This window comes from Paramormyrops kingsleyae, chromosome 21, assembly GCF_048594095.1.
Source record: "Paramormyrops kingsleyae isolate MSU_618 chromosome 21, PKINGS_0.4, whole genome shotgun sequence".
In the NCBI taxonomy this organism is placed as follows: domain Eukaryota; kingdom Metazoa; phylum Chordata; class Actinopteri; order Osteoglossiformes; family Mormyridae; genus Paramormyrops; species Paramormyrops kingsleyae.
This window is the reverse complement of record NC_132817.1, coordinates 19,169,569-19,190,967: the sequence shown is the minus strand read 5'-3', so window position 1 is coordinate 19,190,967 and position 21,399 is coordinate 19,169,569. Positions and strand designations below refer to the sequence as shown.

At 44.6% G+C, this 21,399-nt stretch overlaps 2 protein-coding genes across 23 annotated transcripts in view; both read left to right on the top strand.

Annotated features, from left to right (window-relative positions):
- Window positions 1-10,749, top strand: part of LOC111858790 (receptor-type tyrosine-protein phosphatase S-like) — a 141,911-nt gene extending 131,162 nt beyond the window's left edge. For all 22 annotated transcript variants that reach the window (XM_072704169.1, XM_072704174.1, XM_072704168.1 and 19 more), the window contains 7 exons: window positions 154-439; window positions 1,762-1,940; window positions 2,237-2,363; window positions 2,625-2,750; window positions 4,173-4,327; window positions 5,692-5,827; window positions 6,120-10,749. In XM_072704169.1, coding sequence (XP_072560270.1) covers window positions 154-439; window positions 1,762-1,940; window positions 2,237-2,363; window positions 2,625-2,750; window positions 4,173-4,327; window positions 5,692-5,827; window positions 6,120-6,188 — 1,078 coding nt within the window. In that variant the 3' untranslated portion in view covers window positions 6,189-10,749. The remainder of the gene's footprint in view (window positions 1-153; window positions 440-1,761; window positions 1,941-2,236; window positions 2,364-2,624; window positions 2,751-4,172; window positions 4,328-5,691; window positions 5,828-6,119) is intronic.
- Window positions 10,750-17,203: 6,454 nt separating this feature from the next.
- Window positions 17,204-21,222, top strand: LOC111858793 (thromboxane A2 receptor-like). The gene is made up of 3 exons (XM_023840880.2): window positions 17,204-17,465; window positions 17,859-18,691; window positions 19,500-21,222. The coding sequence occupies exons 2-3, from the start codon at window positions 17,876-17,878 to the stop codon at window positions 19,848-19,850; spliced, it is 1,167 nt and encodes a 388-aa protein (XP_023696648.2). The 5' UTR covers window positions 17,204-17,465; window positions 17,859-17,875; the 3' UTR covers window positions 19,851-21,222.
- Window positions 21,223-21,399: the final 177 nt, after the last annotated feature.

Genomic DNA, 21,399 nt, shown 5'->3' with positions numbered 1-21,399 from the left:
TTCAAATCCAGGAACAGCATTTCTGAACGTGATTTAATGAAAGATCCCCTGATGGTTGCCGTAGTGATTATGGTACATGGATGAAAGGTTACCTTGGTTACCTAGCCATGACCCCGGCAGTCAGTCTGACCCCTGGCTGCGTCACCCCCGCAGTGCCGGCGTGGGCCGCACGGGCTGCTTCATCGTCATCGACGCCATGCTGGAGCGCATCAAGCACGAGAAGACGGTGGACGTGTACGGACACGTGACGCTGATGCGCTCGCAGCGTAACTACATGGTGCAGACGGAGGATCAGTACAGCTTCATCCACGACGCGCTGCTGGAGGCGGTGGCCTGCGGCAACACCGAAGTCCCCGCCCGCAGCCTCTACTCCTACATCCAGAAGCTGTCGCAGGTGGAGATCGGAGAGCACGTCACCGGCATGGAGCTGGAGTTCAAGGTAAGAGCAAGGCCTGCTGGGTAATCCTCCATTTCCCGTCTCCATGGTGATCGCTCTTATAATTAAGCACCTTCAGCTAGTCCGTATAGTTGTCATATTCGGTTTATTTTTATATAGTGCCTTTCACACCACTTTGGTCCTTTAAGCTAACCAGCTAGTCTTCTGGCCCCTGGCATATTTTTTTAATGGCAGCACTGGCAAGCAGAGGTGGAAAGTTCTGGTCCAGAAAGTTCAAATCCAGACCAACACTTTTTTTTTTACCACCCAGTTGAGTTTAAAGAGTCACAGTCAAGGAGTATTGAACTGGTTGGTTGAAACAAAATCGTGGCCTGGATTTGCATTTTCTGGAGCTGAACTTTCCACCTGTTAGCAAGCTTAGCGTACATGGTAGTGTGGGGGTGCATTGTTGCCCGTGGTTTGGGAACTAAACTCCTTGTAAGTAATAAAACTGAAATGGGAAACGATGGTCACCCAACCTCCCGATGAGTGTATCGCGTTCGGGTTAAATGTCGCAGCGTTTTGGGCGTCTGATGAGGGAACAGAAGGGATTTTTGTTGCCTCCACCTTGAGCACGTCAAGCACAGTGTGGGGGGGTTAGGGTTTGCTGTCGTATGCACGTGCATCTGTGTGCGGGAGCATTTTTGAGGGTGAGGGTGGGACTTGGGATATCTTCCCTCCCCCAGCCTGGTAAGGAAGCCCCTCCTCTTCCTGAGATAGGCCGACGTGGCGAGCATTAAACAGGAAGCGGGGGCCCGGCGCTCTAGAGAATTAAGAGCGAGGCGATTTGCTCAGGCAGAGGATGTGAAGGGTCCTGTGAAATATGACCTGTCGTCTTCCAAAGAAGAATACCCACACTGCCTGTTTCATTTTGCTTCTAGAAGCCTCCGAAAAGTTTCTTTTATGTAGAAAATGTAGAAAAATGACCTGGAAAAATGTGGATCATCTTCCTGAAGGGTTATTGCTTGCTTTTCTTTAATTGTTTTTCAACATTAAGTTATAATGATGAAAATGTATATATAAAGAGCACTTGGAAATCCATCCACTGCTCTGAAGGGTTTCAGTAACATGTCATTAGCATGTAAATGTTGTTGAATGCTGCACAACTCACACCAAGTATGTCATTAACCCCCCCCCCCCCCCCATGCCACACACACACACACACACACACGCACAGAGGGCACCGCACACACACACACGCACAGAGTCCAAACAATCACCTGGGCTGGTGACATAAAGGGTCAGACTTCTTGCCAGGCTGAGATGCTGCTGAATTTCTCACGTCCATCCTCGTACCCCCGCCCCCCCCCCCCGTCATCCTGCAGCGCCTGGCCAACTCCAAAGCGCACACCTCCAGATTCGTTAGTGCCAACCTCCCCTGCAACAAGTTCAAGAACCGGCTGGTGAACATCATGCCCTACGAGACGACGCGCGTCTGCCTGCAGCCCATCCGCGGCCTGGAGGGGTCCGACTACATCAACGGCAGCTTCATCGACGGGTACAGGTACGGTTTTTGGGGGCCATAGAAATAAGGGAACGTGACTTCAATCAGAAACAGCCCCTCCCCTGAAAGCTAAATTACACAGCTGGGAACATCGATATACTGGCACGTTTCAGATTAACTACTTACTCATTGTAACAGGAGCTGGCTCCTTGTTAGGTTAGGTTAACAATTCCATTATTCCCTTCATGCTCATTCCTGCTGTTTGTATAACTTTACTTTTCTAAGTCCCACTGACCTGGCCCACCTGCGTCCGGCCTGCTTTCTGATGCGTGCGTGTGTGTGCGCCCCTCCCTCAGGCAGCAGAAGGCCTACATCGCCACACAGGGCCCCCTGGCAGAGACCACCGAAGACTTCTGGAGGATGCTGTGGGAAAACAACTCCACCATCGTGGTGATGCTGACCAAGCTGCGAGAGATGGGCCGCGTGAGTGCATAATGCGCTACCTGCACCCCCGCTAATGCCGCATGTCTTAGTGCTAATATATTGCATGCCAAACACGCTAACGTGTTACATGCATTACTGCTAATTTTACATGTCGCAGCGCTAATGCATCATGGCTAATGTATTGTCTGTAAGTGCTCATGCATTACACACATAAATGCTCATATATTACACGTTAACGATTTAGCCACATTTCCTGTGCCTTATTTATTTCTTCTGTGTGTGTGTCTGTCCCCCCTCCAGGAGAAGTGCCACCAGTACTGGCCCGCGGAGCGTTCTGCCCGGTACCAGTACTTCGTGGTGGATCCCATGGCCGAGTACAACATGCCGCAGTACATCCTGCGGGAGTTCAAGGTCACCGACGCCAGGGTGAGCCTCCCGGCATTTACTGTGATTTTTAGGCCGCGAGGCTGCAGTGAATGCAGGGGCACCGTGTTATACACTGCACACCAGTGTTTAATTTGGACATGTATGATTTATATTGGTGTAGAATGAAATGTAATTTAATGCTGCAGTGTTGTACTATGTGATAGACAGCAGTAATTAATGTAGTACTTAACGTACAGATGGGAGTATGTATTCTGCTGGAAGCTAGTGGTGTTTTAATGCTAAATGCAGTGTTTCATTACTGTGATGTATGGTAGGAATATCCACATCTCAGCACCCTGCCCCCCCTATATTGGGCGGGGGGGTCATTAATGCAGAGGAAATGGGAAGGAGCTCAAAATATTGTGGGAGTAGAGGAGGGTGTGTTTCTTACGGGTGGCACTGCTGTTCTCAGTATCACCTGTAGAGGGAGCAGCTGCAAACTGGGGTCATTAAAGAGAGAAATAATGGAATAATTGCAAGGTTGTTACCTCGGAAAATTCATGCACATCACAGCAGGCTATGATATGTCAGTTCTGTAGCTTGTATCCATGGTGGGGGGGGGGGGGGGTTGTTATGCTCCAGGTGGGGGGACAAGAAGGGTGGAGTGCTTTGGTGAGGCAGCACTAATCGAGATTAACCGTCTGTGCTGGGAGCAGTATCGTCTCGCGGTTAACGGGCAGGGAGGGCCGGGGGGGGGGGTGTCTGGGGGCGGCAGAGATAAGGGGGGATGCGGATTGAGATGCGCCTGAGGACCGTGTCATGATTGAGAGCTGCCATGCCCCCACCCCCCTCCCCCCCCCCAATGGAATTCTCCCTCCAGCAGGATCCTTCCGCTTCCCGTCCCTCTCCTTCCCCTGGTTTGTTTGCTGGATTTTTCTGTCACATTTTTTTTTTTAATTGCTTGTCAGAAGGAAAATGAGGTGGCCCCCAGTCCCCCGTGCCGATGGGACTTTGCCTTACCTAACACTGCTAGACACAACCAACAGGGGGCGCCCTCTCACGCACGAAAGCTGAGGTTCCCCGGGGTGACGGCCGTCGCCGGCTCCAGATGAGCCCGGCCAGCTTGGGGCGGGGAGGGAGACATCGACCTGCTCCTGATTATTTCGTTTAAGTCGGCCCCCTAAATGAAGATGCCTGTCACGCAAGGCGCCCGATTGATTTCCCGTAGCAGAGAGTTATTCGACACAACAGGTTTAAGTGGGCAGGAAGGACAGGGAGAGACGGGAGGTGGATTCGTCACTCCTGCTTGCTCAGCTATGCAAACGAGGGTGAAAACGGAGCGGACGGTCGAGGGGAAGGACGAGGAGAAGCTCCCTGTCACTTGCAGGCTCTCGGCGAGAACTTTTGACTCATCATTTTGGAGCCGAAATGAAGCTTTTCCTAATCTTCCTGTGCCTCTTTCTCCCTCTCCGCGCTCTCCAGGATGGCCAGTCCAGGACGGTGCGGCAGTTCCAGTTCACGGATTGGCCGGAGCAGGGCGTGCCCAAATCCGGGGAGGGCTTCATTGACTTCATTGGCCAGGTGCACAAAACCAAGGAGCAGTTCGGGCAAGATGGCCCCATCAGCGTCCACTGCAGGTGAGGGTCACCGTCTGGGAGGGACACGGGCCACCAGGGGCCAATCACCACGCATCTTCTCACAATGCAATGGCTTCTCGTCTTTCACCAGCCATGATAAACCAAGCCCAGGGTATACATGAGGGCGGGGCCACAAGGGCACTGGCCCCTGCTGAAAGCTGATTGGCCCTCAGAGAGCCCCCTCCCCTGTCATTCATCGATTTAAAGCACATCATTGGCTAATGATAAGGTTGGCCCCTCAGTAGGAATTATGGCTCCGCTGATGGTTCCCTCTTCCTTAGGAACCCAGCCTACAGTCATGTAATTCATATCATAATTGAAATGTGGCTGCTTTTCCAACTGTGAAAGCGTCATATTAAAGCGAAGACACGCTTTCATCTCTCTCATATCTGCTTGCTGATTAGCTTTTGAGTTTGTTTAGGATGGTGTGTAGAGATGATCTTTTATGGGGGGGGCTGACTCCAGACACGCCTGCTCGTTGTATAAAAATCATCGAGTCGCTCGCTTCCTGGAGGTCATGTGACCTGCCTTTAGCCATGCTGTGGTGTCTCCAGGTGCCTGTTTCCCACCTCCCCCCCCGCCCCGCCCCTTGCCTTCTTTTATCACCAGAAAACTAGATAGAAGTACCATGTATTTTTCTGTCTTATTTTTCTCCTGGAATGGATCACTTTTTAAAAAAAAAAAAAAAAACAGAACTTCTCCCCTTAACCTCAGAAAGCTAAAGCGCGGTTGAGGTGATTTCACACTCTGCCAGACGTGATAAATCCCCCCCAGGACCCGTGTCATGCCTCCTATTCCAGACACTGTCTGGGTGCAGAGATTTGCGAGCATGAAATATGCAGCTGTTTCCTCATAGTCCCGAATGTTTACACAGGCAGAACTGTATGCGCGTGTCTGTCTGAGTGTGTGTATGGGGGATGTGTGTTATTTTCTGTGTGGCCGTTTGTCTTCGTATGTGGGCCAGCAGTTTGGTGAGCCGACCTGATCACTGTAATCGCAGTAGAAATCGCCCACTGATACCAAAGCGTGACTTCACTGTATCCGCCCTCCACCTCAAGAGGGCGTGGCCGCTAGTGCAGTTAGGGTGTATACAAAGGCCGGGGACACAGAGGCACTGGTCCCAGCTGAAAGCTGATTGGCTCCAAAGTGTCTCCTCTTCTGCCATTTACCGATACAAAACAAATAATTGGTTAATGACAAGGTTGGCTCTTACGGCCCCTCCGATGCCCCCCATCTTAAAAAACAAAAAAACATCCTAGAATCGGCTAGTGATATCGGGGCTGTGCCAGACACCCGTGTTTGACCCGGAACCTCGTGTTTGACCCGGAACCTCGTGTTTGACCCGGAACCTCGTGTTTTTGCAGCGCGGGCGTTGGCCGGACCGGCGTCTTCATCACGCTCAGCATCGTGCTGGAGAGGATGCGCTACGAAGGTGTGGTGGACATCTTCCAGACGGTGAAGATGCTGCGGACGCAGCGACCAGCTATGGTCCAGACAGAGGTGAGGCACCCAAGGCCCAAATTATGGAAACACCTAGACCAGGGGTCTCCAACTCCGGTCCTGGAGAGCTACTATCCAGTAGGTTTTCTGTCTAGTATACAGGAAACAAAAATTAGCCAGCGTCTGTACACCGGCGAGATTTTGAATAGAAGCGCTTTGGCCTCATTCTTTTAATGAATAGTTCTGCTGTCATTTGCTAAAGAAAGCATGTTAGAGCTGAGTCTTCACTGTGATGATATAGCCTAGTGCTGACACTGTGCATTCTGTGTGTTTCTTAATCTCCTCTAAACAGGATGAATACCAGTTTTGCTACCAGGCCGCTCTGGAGTACCTAGGAAGCTTTGATCACTATGCAACGTAAAAGAAGAAAAAAAAAAAACGAAAAATGTCATCACTAATTCCACCGTCCCCCTCTACAGTCTTCTGAGCCATAGAAACTTGCTTGAAATTTTTGATGACAACAGAAAACAAACCCAAACTTTAACTGTTCTAATTAAAAACGAAACAACAAAAAAGCAGACAAGAACGTGTACTATTTGGAGTTGACCGGGAGCAATGGCAGGCAGGGAGGCAGGCTTTTTGAAAGGAAGTACAAACCTTTTCACCTTCTCAGGAACGTACCTGAAAGAAGAACCCGGCTGAGGCTCAATGGGGGAGGGGGGAGCGATTTAAGCGTCCGACTCCCAACTTTACCTCAAGTGATCCCATCTGAACCACTTGAAATGTCTTGTGGACGCTGCAAAATGATTCAGTATAAAAGCCGGCTACAAACCAACAGTAAAAAGAAAGACATCAATGCTTTCTTAAAAGGTGACTGAAATCACTTGTAATTCATCCTAAATCAGAGTCGAGATTTGTAGAGGAACTAAAATCTATCGGGATTTCAATTAGTCAATATGAAGAATTTTCAGATTTTTATACGTATACATTTAAGATAAGGGATTACAAGTTATAATCCACATTTGCTCAAGATTCTGGCCTCGAAGGTAACAGCTGTGTCCCAAAGGTCATGGAGAAGGTGGATCTAGTTGAGTAAGTTCCGGAGGAAGATATGATTGTGGTCTAAAGTTCTGCCTAGCAAATCTAAGACGCTCATCAAGTAATTACCAAGGACCTTCCGACTTCTGAATCAGCGGGCCTATCTTCAGCGGGCCTATCTTCAGTGCCAAGATCAGCGACTGTACCGTAGGTCAGGCTCGGCAGGGGAAATTGTCTCCTGTCTGAGAGAAGGACTGAAGTATGAAATCCGAATTATTTTTATTAGATATTCCATGCCAATCGAACCAGTTCGGTGTCCGTTTCAAGGGCACGGATGGAGCTGAGACATTTCGGGGCTGTCAACAAACTCAACTGAGCAGCCAGCACGTCTCATTCCGAGAAGGTACGCCGTACAAGGTCTTTCCGAAAGGGCCGTGACATCATTCCATGGTTGGAGGGAAAAAAGAGAAGGTCTGAGAAATCACAATCATGTTTATTGTTTTTTTTTTTGTTTTTTTTTTTTACGTTTCACGATATTATTAGTATTTTTTACACGTCGTGCTGCTGGTGTGTTGTGCTGTGTGCAGTGGTGCATAAGAGAGAACTGCTTGTCCCCTAACTGGACAAAAAGCGACAAAGAGAGAAGGACTTGGGACTTTTCCTCCCTCTGGACGGGCGACGGCAGGCCATCTCGAGGATGTCTGCACCCCCGGTGCCCCATACTGTGTTACGGTGGCCAACATTATTTTGCAAAGATGTCATGGTGATATTAGTAGTGGTAGACCTGTATTATTTTGCTAGTTTCCGTCTCAACCAAACATGCTGCTCATATTTTTCTTTATACTGTAGTGGGGCATAGCATTAGCGCCATGTGAAATGTGAAGGCTGGTATCCGGTGGTCCATGCCCCCCCCCCCAAAAAAAAAGTCCTGGGAACCTCCTCTCATACCTTCCATATGAACTGGGAGATCTTCACACCAGGCCTGTGTCAAACTGGGCCACTGCAGTATGAAACCTCGGGGGGCAGGGAGGTATTAGCCAGAAGACCGGCTTTTAGGGTGCTATGGAAGAGGACTTCCTCATGGGAGCGCTGTTGGCCTGCGTCCTCACTGTCCCCGTGGCTGGAAAGTAAATTGCAACCGTCCTCAGATCCTCAGACACTTCTGTCCCAGCAGTGGGACGTTCATGAGATGATGGGGAGAGTAGTGGAGCAGCAGGAGCGAGGAGCGCGCCCCCACCCCGGTCACACAGCCTGTATTCGCTTTCTTCTTTGTTTCTGTGTTTCCAGCTTCGGGCCAGACTGGTCTCTGTGGAGTTCAGGTCTTCTGGGAGACAATGGCGTTTGTGGTCTCGCCAAGACCGCTAATTTATGCACCCCAGAAAAAGACGAGAAAATTGACAAAGAAAAAAAAAAAACCGCTTCTTTACCTGGTGTCAGAAAAGTTACTATCCACTCTGTGATGTATACCAGTATGATAACGTGAACCCCACAGCACCCCCACTGCATACCCACAGACCCCTGACCTCTGACCTTTACCCCCTGACCTTCCCCCCCTCCCCTATTGATAGGTGTACTCAGTAGCAGTCGCGGGGGGAGCCAACAGGAGTCAATTTCTTATTTCCAAAAAAAAAAAAAAAAAGCCTTATTGTTAACATTATGAATCGTTGATTATGTATTATTTTTATTATTGTCGTTTTACCTTGCAAACTTTTATTTTACTTTTTTTCTTAACAGGAATGTTGCATTTTTTTACGTTAGTGGGAAAAATAAATAAATGCTTATTTGATCATATGTTAGAAGGCATTCTATTTTTTCACTTTAGAGATGTGTAATGTACATCTGTGTGCATATATTTCTCTCTGTGTGTATATGATATCTATACACGCAGATATGCATATATACATGCTCCCACATCCATAACATATATAAATAAACGTAGATCATAGATGATGTATATCAACCCGAATGTTACTACACATTTTGCCTTTCCTCTTTCGTTTTTATACTTCTTAGACCGTGAGCGGCTCATGTACAGACGATACAATGGGTTTGTTTTTTTATTTCTTTGTTTTGTTTATTGTTTTCATATCCTTGGGAAATATCGTGTGTTTCCTCGGAAACATTGAAGGGAGGTTGATCTGGCGAGGACCCACCAGTGACACTTCCATATCTGCCGCTGGGTAGAGCTGCGCCGGCTGGAGGTGAAGTTGTAATTATTCATATTCATGGTAGCGGAAGCATTTTTTTTAAAGCGGTAGATGGACTGATCTACTAAACTTTGAATATAAGACACTAGAGTATAACCAGTAAATTCTTGCTGTACTTGACTAATCCTGCTGTACATGATGAATATGTACACCGCAGAGTTTTCTATTTCTCATTCAAGTGGTTTTTATACTGTCTTTATTTCTACTTTTAGTTTTAGCAGAAGTAATGTATCAAGTAGCCAAATAACCGGCCCAGATTCCAACATCTATAAATGAACGATCCACGCCTGCTTTCTGTGTGGTTTTGGCCCTATGTTTTATGAAATGTCAGCGTCTCTGCTCGGTGCCTACCCCCCTCACATCCCCCCCCCCCCCCCCCCCGCAGGCCACTTAGTCCCCGGCCGCACTTCTGGTGTAATCCGTCCCTGGGTTGTTTGTTTGCGCCACCATAGTTACCGATCGGATGCACCGGCTGTCCTGGCTCGGCCTGGCTGTGTGCCCAAGGAAGCCTCTGGAAGTTCTCTCCGGACCTCCTCTCATTTCTTATCACATCACGGCAACAAAATTGCTGAGATGGTTTCATGACTCATTTTTATATCTTGTACCCAGTCACTCCTCTACAAACCACAGCCCCATGACCAGGCTGCACCCCCAAGCAAGCATCCATTAAGGGCCCAGTCCACTTCAAACTCCAGTTTCAAACTCCCCCTGCACCAGTGCTTCTCAAACCGATCCTTGGGGACTTCCAGCCGGTCCACATTTCTGCTCCCTCCCAGCTCCCTGCCAGACAATCCACGTCCACCGGGAGCTGGGAGGGAGCAAAAATGTGGACCGGCTGGGGGTCCCCATGAACCAGGTTCAGAAACAAGCCCAAACCAGTTCCAGCAACCTCACTCAGTTAACTTTAAAAAATGTGGTCACTTCCAGACTGCTCTTTTATCCAGGCTGGGTTTTGATTGGCTGTTTCCAGGCCTCGAAAGCACAGAGAAGGACCTGGATCCTTCTGCTTCAAATGCACTCTCAACAAATAACACATTTCCCAAGGTAAACACAGCAGATCACCCAGCCTGCAGCTCCCTGCGGCTGAAGAGCTGCTTCTGCGAAGCCCTGTGAGTGACTTTGACCATAAAAAAGGCTCCTCGACAGGTCCTCTGTCTCACAGCCGTGCCCCGCTGTAGCCAACTCTGTTATATGGCATCGATACATAGTCTCAATAAAATACATACATAAAAACACAATTTTGTTTCATTTCTTAAAGGGAACAGATCAATATGAGACGGCGAGTAAAAATGAAAGAAAAACATCATAAAATAAACCCTTTTGAGAAAGAGCGACCCAGAGGGCCAGTGAAAGGCTGTAAATTCTTGCTGCCTTGAAGCTGGGTGCGGTTTGCAGACTCCTGGGTTTGGTATACGAAAGAATCCTGGGAGTTGGGGGGGGACAGGGGACTTGTTGCACTATGAGTATATTTTACCTGTACAAGTAGCAGAGCGGACCATTGAATTAAGCTTTTTTTTGGGGGGGGGGGGGGGGGCGCTGGAGGGGTGTAATATATCAACATCAATTACCATACCAGGAAAAAACAAAGCTAAAAGTCGAGATTTGACTCCATGAGCAGGCCAAGAGACACACGTTCCTCATGTGAGGTCTAACTTCAACAAATAGCTGGTCGCAAACCTCTCTCTATGTAGATATGTTGACTTTGTATATTAAAGAAAAGGTTGTCTGAAAACTTGAGCAATGTCTCTCATTTGCCTCCTTTTGCTGACTCGTTGTGTAAGCAACAGTGTAAAATATTTTCGTGATTGATTTAATGTAACATTTGTTTATATCTGTATATACAGGATGCCCGAAAGCGCGTATACATTTTAGGCAATAAACTCATTATAAACCTCAGGCAATTTTATCTGCTATGTACAGATCGCAAACTAACAGCTACCCCGTTGTGTTTCTACTAACCATGTCGAATACACACTAACAAGTTCAAGTTCTGCTAACTACGCAATTAGAAATATCTGTGCACAACTTTTTTTCGTGACATCTGGTATATACAGTTTGAACAGAAGGTGCAGTGACGCATGGACAATTTGCTGGCGCGAATTTAAGCTGCCTACCATCATCGCGTCTTGTTTGTTCACTTGTCAAGGATGATAAATGCAGCACATACTTTCATCAGTAGGTGGCGGTATTGCACAAGCAGAACTTAGAATTAGTGACTGAATATCATCCAGTAATATCTGCTGGTCTGCACTATGGTATAACTTTTCATCAGGTTGTTGCGATGGAAAGCCAAGAAATAAAAATATCCATGGAACTTGGGAATACTGTAATTGCACCTAAGTGGAGAACAGTCACTGTGAGGAAAATGTCCAGCCTGTCGAAATCCACACTGTCAAAATGCCAGAACATTATTAAGCGAGAAGTAGTGGGTGTTGTTTTTGATTATTTTGAATTATTTGAATGATTATTTTATTGGATGCAATTTAAGAGAAGACTGGTTGTACAGTTGTTACCATTTTTGCACAATACTTCCTTTCATAAATATGCATTTCCAATATCCAAAGCCCATGTCCCTAAAAATTAGGGATTTTTTTCTTCTTTTTTGCATGTTTTAAAAATAGACTGGCAATATCTGAAACGCGGGCTTCTCAGCAAAATCTATTCCCTATTCTATAGGGTAGAAATATCCCCCGCGAGTTTGTTGTCCAAGTTTGAAGTCTATTTTTATTTTGGAATCTAAATCTGATTCTGCTTGTTATAAAGATGTTCTCTGCCGCTTGGGTGGGATTGCTGCCTGCTTCTGACAGCAGACTTTCTCACTTGGTCTTAGACTTTTTGATGTGGAAGATGGCATCATGGAATAGACACTAAACAGCCAACACGAATGTTCCATCCTCTCCAAAAACTCTCTTCCCTAAAGGCTTCTGCAAATTGATCATATTTAGAAGGAGATCGAATATGTCCATTACTAAGAGAGGACTATACCACTTTATCTCTCGAGAGTAAGGGGATGAGGACAGTGCCTGCTTGCTGTTGATATGGCGATTAAATTGTGCCGGTTTGCAGCATTTTAAAAATCAGTTTTTTTCTTTTAGTATTGACCAGAGTGCTTATCAGTTAGGCAAAGTCACAGCATGAGGGACAGGGCTGTCAGATGCATCAAAGAGCCATCCCATAATGATATTATCAGGCATGCCTTCCGGGCAAGCAATGCTGCCTTTCTATCACCATGTGACCTTTTTACCCAAGGAGCAAAAGAGCAAATTTTCAGCGAGTTCAGTGGGATTTCTTCTGACTGAAGTTTCTCTTTGTTCTTTAGCTGGCATCGACACACTCCGACTCCTTAAGATCTATGCATGTTTACCATTCCAAGGTCAGGAAGTCGAGCATCACGTTCTGAAATTCAAGAAGGGAAAACTGAGATATGTGTAACTTCAAATAACATTAATAATTCCTTTTCTGTTGTAATGCTATACCAAAATATCATATTGAATCCAATGGTAAAGTAGCAAATTACTCAACTGAAATGTGACTGGAAACAGAATTTAAGATATCAGTAAAGATGGACACACTCTTAATGTGTTATATAATATATAATTTTTATATGTAAGGCATATAATCACTTTTGGAATCCTGTTGGTCTGATTATATACAACACTAGGCATTGATTGTACTTTGTCTTATTACTATTCTGCCATCTTGTGGTCATTGACAATTGTCCGCAATTTTGTCTTAAAGCGTAAAGTGGGAATAATGACGTGTCGTCATTTCTTTTCATGTCTATATATACTCTCCTGCGCAAAAAGTTTTTTTTTCTCTCTTTTCTTTAAGCTAATCCTAAGGTTTAGTATTAAAGGGAATCATACCAGAGACTCGCCTGAATAAATACGTGAGCGTTCAAGTTTTAAAAATGCAAACGCACATAAATGCAGGCGATGTTTTACATTACAGCAGCGACCTATATTAAAACAAGCATCAATAACATAAATATTGACCAACAGTAACTGCGACATTTCTTTTACCGGCTGTGATCACAAGGAAATTACAATATTTTATGACTCAAAAATATTCGCTACTGCAATAAACACACACGCGCTGACAATACGATTTCCATTATATTTACAACCTATTTTGTATAGATATATAAATATACATTGTTAGACAAGCCGCTCGCCTTATATCGTTGGTTGATAGAAGGGGTACGCTACAGTGATAATGTAGAAAAGAAAACACTAGTTTAGGAAATTTCAGCATTTGTCTCCAGTCATCATACACAAAGTTTATTGCACCCGCGAGTCCAGAGTATTAGCTATCGTGCAAAAGTGCCCTCGTTTGCACTGTTTTACACAAAATTGGTGCATATGCTATCAGTCTTTGGAATGTTGTAAGATTTATATATAGTTATGTTTGTCGGGTAAATTTACAGTTGATATGAATCTGTTCATAACAATTACTACACCCTGAGTTTCACCAGAACATTCCAAGCTGAGACTGAATGGCGACCTTAACGTGGCTAAGCAGGCCACACGTGACGTAAGCCTTCTCCTGCCCGCGACACCTGATCTCCTGCGTAGCACTTCCGCATGCCTGAGTCTTCATCTAGAAGCATGCAATGCTTAGAGGAAAACAGTCCTTTCTGCCTGCAAGATGTCAGTGCGCACAGTAGAGGTCACCATTCAGCCATATCTTAAAAATACACTAATATTATTATAAATACAAAATCTTTGCGCTTGATAGGGGATCTCGGCTGAATTATTGATGGTTTTTGTTTAGTCTTATAATTCCAACCACACATATGTTTGCAGTTGCAGATTTTCCTGTAAGCCTAACTATTTGCGTGCGACGTTGCCATTCGCCTGGACGTTTTTGGTTATACATTTTGTTTGTAGTTGTTTTCCCTCATTGTTTCCTGCAAGAGGTCCAAGATGTTGAAATCTCTGATCGTGTCATCTGCCAACCCCACAGACTATGGCCAGCGTTAACGCCTTGTCCCTTTTGGCGTGCAGTGGGAGCTGGCATTGACTGATTGCTTGGATGCGAACCAGACTGTGTCTGGGTCCAGCCGTCAAACAGCATCTCTCTCTTTTTTAGGCTCTTATAATAAAAAAAGATACAATCTCTGACCCTGTATGTCAAAAATGCATTTCTCTGCACTCTGTTTATCCTTGCTGAATAGCTCTCTGCATTCTCAAAGCAGTCGTTTGTCTCAGGTATATAAACTGCTTGCACACTTTGCTCAAAAGACTGGATTGGGCAGTAAAAATAACATGGAAGACATGTTACCAAGAAGAGGGTGTTTTGTGAAGACTGAGGAAATGCCTGCTTTCCTTTTATGGACACCAAGGCTTGGGGATGGCTGCTGCTGGCGTCAGCTGGGTTTTTGCTGAGCACCTTAAAGACCTTAACAGCAGGGATGTTTGAGCAGTAGGTTTCTGTGTGTGTTCTGTGGCTGTGATTTAGAATCCGGTGGCTGTCATCACTGACAGATCGATCACAAAAACGGTTCTAGTTGATAGTTCTAGTTCTAGTTTAACTCCCAATTTCCATCGATTGGCAAAATAATCCGGAGATCCTCCTACCCCCGGGTCTTTGTAGAAGTAGCTCCCCTTATAAAAACAGTCCATTCTGCTAAATAAATATAATGTTTGTGTTGTAGTTTGGGGGTCTGATGAAGCTCATGGGACTGTATGAGGATGTGGATCTAAGCAACTAGAGGAGGCGGGACCAAGACATCTGATTGGTTAGTCTCCCTTGCTCCAGTTGCATGGACAATCTGATTGGTTACCTCACTGAACCAATCACTTTTCATTCGGCCCTGAGAACATTTATGTGTAAGTAAAATTTCCAAAAGTAAAACATCCTTATGAGGATTTCTTGCTGGGCTACCTTAAATCCAACAAATTATCTGGCTAACTTGCTTCATAATACAGGCCCCTGTTGAGCTTTTGTTACCAATATTATACAAGGGACCAGAAGACAGGATTATCTCATTTCCCTCAATGCTCTGCCAAAAGGCTATCATATGGTTCTTAAAAGTGTATAGTGTTGTGGCTTATACATTTAGCATAATTTTCCAAGTTTTTTATTCAATTGACTCATGAAAAGCTTTTTGAGGAATTTTTATTTAGCGTGCCCTTGACAAGATGATGGTTGAGTGTCTTGTCGACCCTGGGTGCCCCCTGGTGACACCTAGTGATAGCCAAATGAAGCCTCATGAACCATTTGCTGTATTTTTTGCCCCCACTAGATGGTGCTCATGGCTTGCTTTGAGGCAAGCTAAACACCATAACCATAACAGACAGCACCATATATTGGGGTCAGAAAATACAGTAAGTGGTTCATGAAGCCTCATTTGACCATCACTAGTGACAACTATCTGGTGTGGTTAGTGTGGTTTATTTAATAATAATAATAATAATAATACATTTTATTTCAGGGCGCCTTTCAAGAACCCAAGGTCACCTTACAGACATAAGAAATAAAAACAATAAATTACAATAAGATAAAAGAGGAAAAACTATAGACAAGATTGACTGCAAGTAAATAATTTGGAGGAAGGGTGATGAATATGGTCCTGAAATTTATATAGAAGCTTTATGGACCTCCTTACACAGTAAACGTGGGGTCTGAGACGAGGGTGAGCTACTATCCTCAGAGCATTTGGGGTTAAGAGCCCTCAGACGTCTCTTATTATATATTTTTTTATTTGCCCAGCCTCTTGGAGGACAACTTTATTTTTAATGACAGTTTCAGTTACAAAACTTTAGTGAAGTTGTACCTCACCCACCCACATACTCTTGACAAGACATGACAAAAACAAAACAAAACAACAAAAAAAAAAAGAAAAAGAAAATCACACACAACCCCACCCCCCTCAAAACAACACAAAAAATAAAAAAATTGATAATAAATAATTAAATTAAACAGGAAGGGAGAGAGACTTGACAGGACTTAGGACATTGACACACCAATGGACAGACAGACGGACAGACAAATAGATAGACAGAAATAAGGTGTATGTATATTTGTATCAGATAAAGGTCGTCTCTTAGATGTCCTACCTAAGCAAGAAAAAATGTACTCCTTGAACATTAATGCTCAAAGTTTTCAGAATAATCCTTGTCATGGAAAAAAGCTGTAAGGTTTTGATCCCACGAGTGTAGTTCCCATATTTGGCTATGAACCCAACTTAAAATATCAAGGTTGAAAATTCCACTAAGGCTTGATTTGCTTATCGAAGCCATGGCTCGGGTACTACGGCTAATTTTAATCTTTTCGTGTTATCGAGGCAGCAGTTCATTTCCTAATAGCACATGTTTTTTTTTTTCTCTCAAAACAATCTGCTGACGAACTTCCTGTGTGTTGACTGACCAGTTTACCGTCCCAGTTTAGAAAACACACCATCACTCCATTCCTTTTCCATTTGGGGTTTGTGTGTGGAGACAATGGCAAATAGGTCTGCATCTAAAATAACACACAAAGGAACAGTTGTGCTCAGAAAATAGATGAACCGGCCCTTTTTTTTTCTAAATATTCACACAGGTTTGGGAGAATAAACCATTGGAATTGCAACAGAAAAGCCTGGCTTTATTAAGTATTTATGTATTTTTCTCTGGCTGGAAATCATGCCAGAAGGGCACATATTTTATTGATCCACGGAACAAAGTCACTCTCTGTGTATATTTGTGTGAGCTAATACTTCATGATGACTAGGAACCTGACAAGGGTGTACATGTTCATATGTTCATTCTCAGTTAAGACTCATGTAAACAGTGTAACAAGTATTACTGGGCTCCACTTTAGCATGTGCTCTACCGGCTCAGCCCACGTAATAACAACGTGGCGTCAACATCTGCTTTGGCTTTATTTTCAGTGTCTCCCTTATTTATTTCAAAGTTAAAGAATAGAGTGACTGGAAATGTAACAAGATAAAATGCAGGTGTCATTGGAGAATACTTCTATGCCACTCAGTGACAGAGCGCGAGGACACACTAATTGAGGACCAATTATTGTCTTTTAGATGACATATGTATTGCCTATGAAGCCAATCGTTTATTATCTCTTTGAAAAGCTTAAAAAATTAGCTTAAAAAAAAAAATGAAAGTGCTCCTTATAGTTAATTCAACTTCCTGTTTATTTTCTGGATATTACGGCATTCCAAACCTACGCCAGGAGACGGATCACAGTTTTGTTTTTGGCCAGGACTCCAGAAAGTAAGGTCTCTTCTACAGGCGGTGCTTCTCTCAGATAGCCAGAGACGTTCACTGGTTGCTTCAGGAGAAAGGCAAGGATCACTGCAGACCCTGTCTCTGCTGGTGTTGGGTTATGCTGCTGAGCGTTCATTCGCTGCGAGGCAGAGAAATAGACAATTAATTCATCACAACGGTCGTCCTTTTATCCGATTTGTCATCTGTCGACATTTGGAAAACACAAGAAATTTGTGAAAGAGCACAGTAAGTACCAAAAACTAGTTTTTAAGGTGGCCCGGCAACCTAGCAAATGTGTTTAGGTTCAATCTGTAGCTTCCTGCTATCGCTAATTAGTTGCACTTGTGTTTAACGTAATTGTTTTAAAACTGTATTTGGTTTACGATGATAACAGCTGTAGTTTCTTCCTCAGTAATTATGTTTATGTTAACTAATCTTTATCAAGTAAGTCAGGAAAGAGCAGGACTTTCGCGGCTGATTTTGGTGTGATGTGAAGTCTTTCCACCCTACATTTTGCTCATCTTCAAGGAAGAAAGTATTTCTGCACGGTTAATAAAAATTAGTATTTATTAAAGGACAGAATTTATTATTATTTTTTTTTATTAAATATGAAATGTTGATCAGTATATGTATCTCTAGAGTCATCTTCTGGAGGGATGCAAGAAAGTTTTCCCAAAAATCTACCTACTAGCATCATGGCCGGATCCTCCCATCCAGTGTGCTTTCCCGTAAACAGGTCTCTCCACTATAACCACTCTATCGCCTCACCTCACTTCGCCCCCACCTTCACTGCTGTGGGCCTCAGCTCCAACCTCATCGCCCTAATCGTCCTGATCAGGGCGTACCGGCGGACCCACAGTCGCTCCCGCTCCTCCTTTCTGATCTTCCTCTCTTGCCTGGTGGTGACAGACCTCACAGGTCTACTGGTGACCAGTCCCGTCGTTATCTCCTACCACACCAAGGGCTTCAACTGGAGTGAGGTGGACCCGCACTGCCACCTCTGCAACTTCATGGGCATGTCCATGGTCTTCTACGGCCTGTGCCCGCTGCTCCTGGGGGCGGCCATGGCCGTGGAGCGCTTCATGGGCATCCGGAGGCCCTTCTCCCGCTCCACCCGCATGTCCAAAGGCCGGGTTCTGCTCACCGTGCTGCTGGTGTGGGTGTTTGCTGGTGCCGTCAGCCTGCTGCCCGTAATCGGGCTGGGCAGTTACCACCTGCAGAGCCCAGGATCCTGGTGTTTCTTCAACATGAGCTCCCAAACCCCAGACCTGATGATCTCCTTGGGCTACTCCCTGGTGGGACTCTTATCTTTGGCCACGTCCTTCGTCCTGAACACGGTCAGTGTGATGACGCTGCTACGCATCTGCTGTGGACGGGACACTTCACGACGGCAGCGGAACCATGAGGTCGAGATGATGATGCAGCTCATCTGGATTATGGTCATCACTTCTGTCTGTTGGTGCCCCTTTCTGGTGAGTGTGATTGTGAGTTTGTCAATGTAAATGAAAAAAACATGATAAAACTCCATCGTAACCAGTCATTTGTAATAAATCTGCTAAGGGACCCCCCCACATTGGTGAAATCTTCTAAGCCCCCCCCCCCTTCCCCACCGTTCAGATTACTTACATCTACGAACACCCCCCCCTCAAAACTTCCCAAATCATTATTGGTGAAAATAATGAAAAAGTCTTTTTTATTATATATTTGTACAAACGACCAGGCGTTAACCAGCCTTTTCTGAGCCAAAGACACCGACATTCATTTGCAATTTGCAACAGCCATAGCTACAGGTGTACATGCTATCAAACAATGAAACTATTAAAATGAATATGATGTAATTCACAGAAATGTAACACTATTGCGAGGGTTAATATGAATAATTTAGAGGCAGCATTAAGCAGCATTAAGCTAACAAGTATAAGTAATTATTATACGACTGCATTGTAAATGTAAAGTGGGTCTCAACTGAATACCTTTTGCCTGTGGTGCATTTAAACGGGACATTATCAACAAAATGTTGTGAATCAATGTGGTAACTGTAGCCCAAGGGGGATGGGGGACATTTGATCTGGGGACCCAGATCTTGTAACTATGCCCCTGTGCACACTGGGAAAAAAAAAATCTATCTGTGAACGGGCCAGAAATTTATGTTTCATATTTCGATTGCATCTCAAAAAGTTTGAAAGCAGCTATTCGGTTTTATGATTTACCATAACTGGTCCTCCAAGGGAGGAACGAGGGAGTCCACCTGTCTGATAAACATCTCCCTTCCTTGTGCAGATACTCATTCTGCAAAGCACGGTGTTTGGGGAAGCCAGGGACCAGAACCTGCTGCTGTTCTGCTTGCGCCTGGCCTGCCTCAACCAGATCTTTGATCCCTGGATCTACATTCTGTGTCAGTTGGCCTTAAAATGGAGAGTAAGTTCTAATCCAAAGAGGCGCCCCTCTGTAGCAAGCTCTGTGTCTCGGGACGGGTCAAACTCTTTCCATCTGATAGTCGTCCCTCAGCGAAAGACACCGCCGTCCTGCTCAGGAGCCACCCCCCCCACAGTCTCAGTCCGTTCTTCTGCAGATGGACCAGTCACGTTTAGCACCAGGTCCAAAATTCATTTAGCCCTTAACTCTAAATAGGCCGTTTGTTTCATTTTCAAAGTGGTGATCTACTCCTAAAATAAATATATAATATAATAATATACAAAAATAAATAAATATACACAGCGATGGACTATGGCTCTACAAACCACAGTATTGGAAGCAGGATGATTTCAGAAGAGGGACATTGAAGACAAAGATGTTCTAAACATGCTGAGATGGGCCACTACCAGGGCTGAGACTGACTGGCCCTTTCCAAAGGAGATGAGATCAGGTGTGACTCATCAGTTTTCTGACTTATCTGAAAATTAGCTGGAGAGCTGTGGTTTGGATGGACCTTGTAGCACCTAGAGGCCACCTGAAGAGGGTCACTGCGGTCTACACAGAAGATACCCAGTGTCTGGTCAAGGAGCTGAGTGAGGAGGTTAATGGGGGACAGATGGATGGATCCTGTACCTCTCAAAGAGGAAGAACGCTTGCTGTGAGCTGGACTGTGGAGTTCCCGTACAAGCGTACAAGTAAATTATCCCTAACTCTCACCTTTTCTTTTCTTGCTAGTTAATCAAACGTTCATTGTCCTCCCACATCCATCGAATAACAGGAAATGAATTTCACCATGTTTTGTAAATATTGCGTTTGCATTATTTAATGTAAAACTTCTGCATCTAAACCTTGACCTTCAACTGAAAACAAAACGGGCACAAGACACCCAGAGCACCACTGAGAGGGGAAACCAAAGTGCAGTTTATCTTACAAAAGTTATTCCAGCTAGTACTACAGCTATTTGCAGAAAAAAGGGACGGACATCGCTGATCTGGTCCCAAACTGGGTTTATGTGGGTCTCCTGCTGAACCAGCATGTGACATTGAGAGTTATAACTCACCCTGAGCACTTTGGCAGTGTCTGTGTCGCCATTATGCAGACATAAAGAGTCAGATCTGTAAAACACAGCAGTCGTATTTGCAAAGCTGCGAGATATAAAACAATTAAAAAAGAAAGTAGCACAGTACAGGCTGCAGTAGTGTAACGTGTGAGTACAAGACACGGCAAGCTATTTTAATTAAATACGTGTAGGTTAGAATCCTCATGTGACGGCACCTTATGTATTTTCTGGTAAATCATAGGAAATGCACAACAGTGTTTTAAATTTTTCTTAAAAACACACACACACGCGCACAAAAAAATAAAATGTAGATATTACTTTAAGGGGAATGACGATAACCATAGTAAGTATGATTAGGAGTCTAACCAATTTCCAAAAAGCTAATGGAATCTACTTCTGCAAAAGTGTTATATGCAGAAGTATTACATTATATTATATTAAGTGCTGTAGAAATCCTGTACCCATGAAACCGGAGATGTCTGTAGTTTGACCATTATGGTTTAAATAAATATACATTATGATGTAAAAGTCTGATTTTACTGGACTTTGTCAACTTGCAGGAGTATGTGTGTGCAAATCTGAATGTGCATCCTTTATTACTAAAGACATAGCAGACAAGTTATTTGAATTTTATTGACTTTTGAACGTTTTTTGAACCATATGTATGGAATTAATTCAGGAAATAGTTATTTGGTTCAACCAATA

Coding starts and splice junctions, on each gene's coding strand:
- LOC111858793 (XM_023840880.2), top strand. CDS start 17,876: ATGCAAGAAAGTTTTCCCAAAAATCTACCTACTAGCATCATGGCCGGA. Junction 18,692..19,499: donor TCTGTTGGTGCCCCTTTCTG/GTGAGTGTGATT, acceptor TTCCTTGTGCAG/ATACTCATTCTGCAAAGCAC.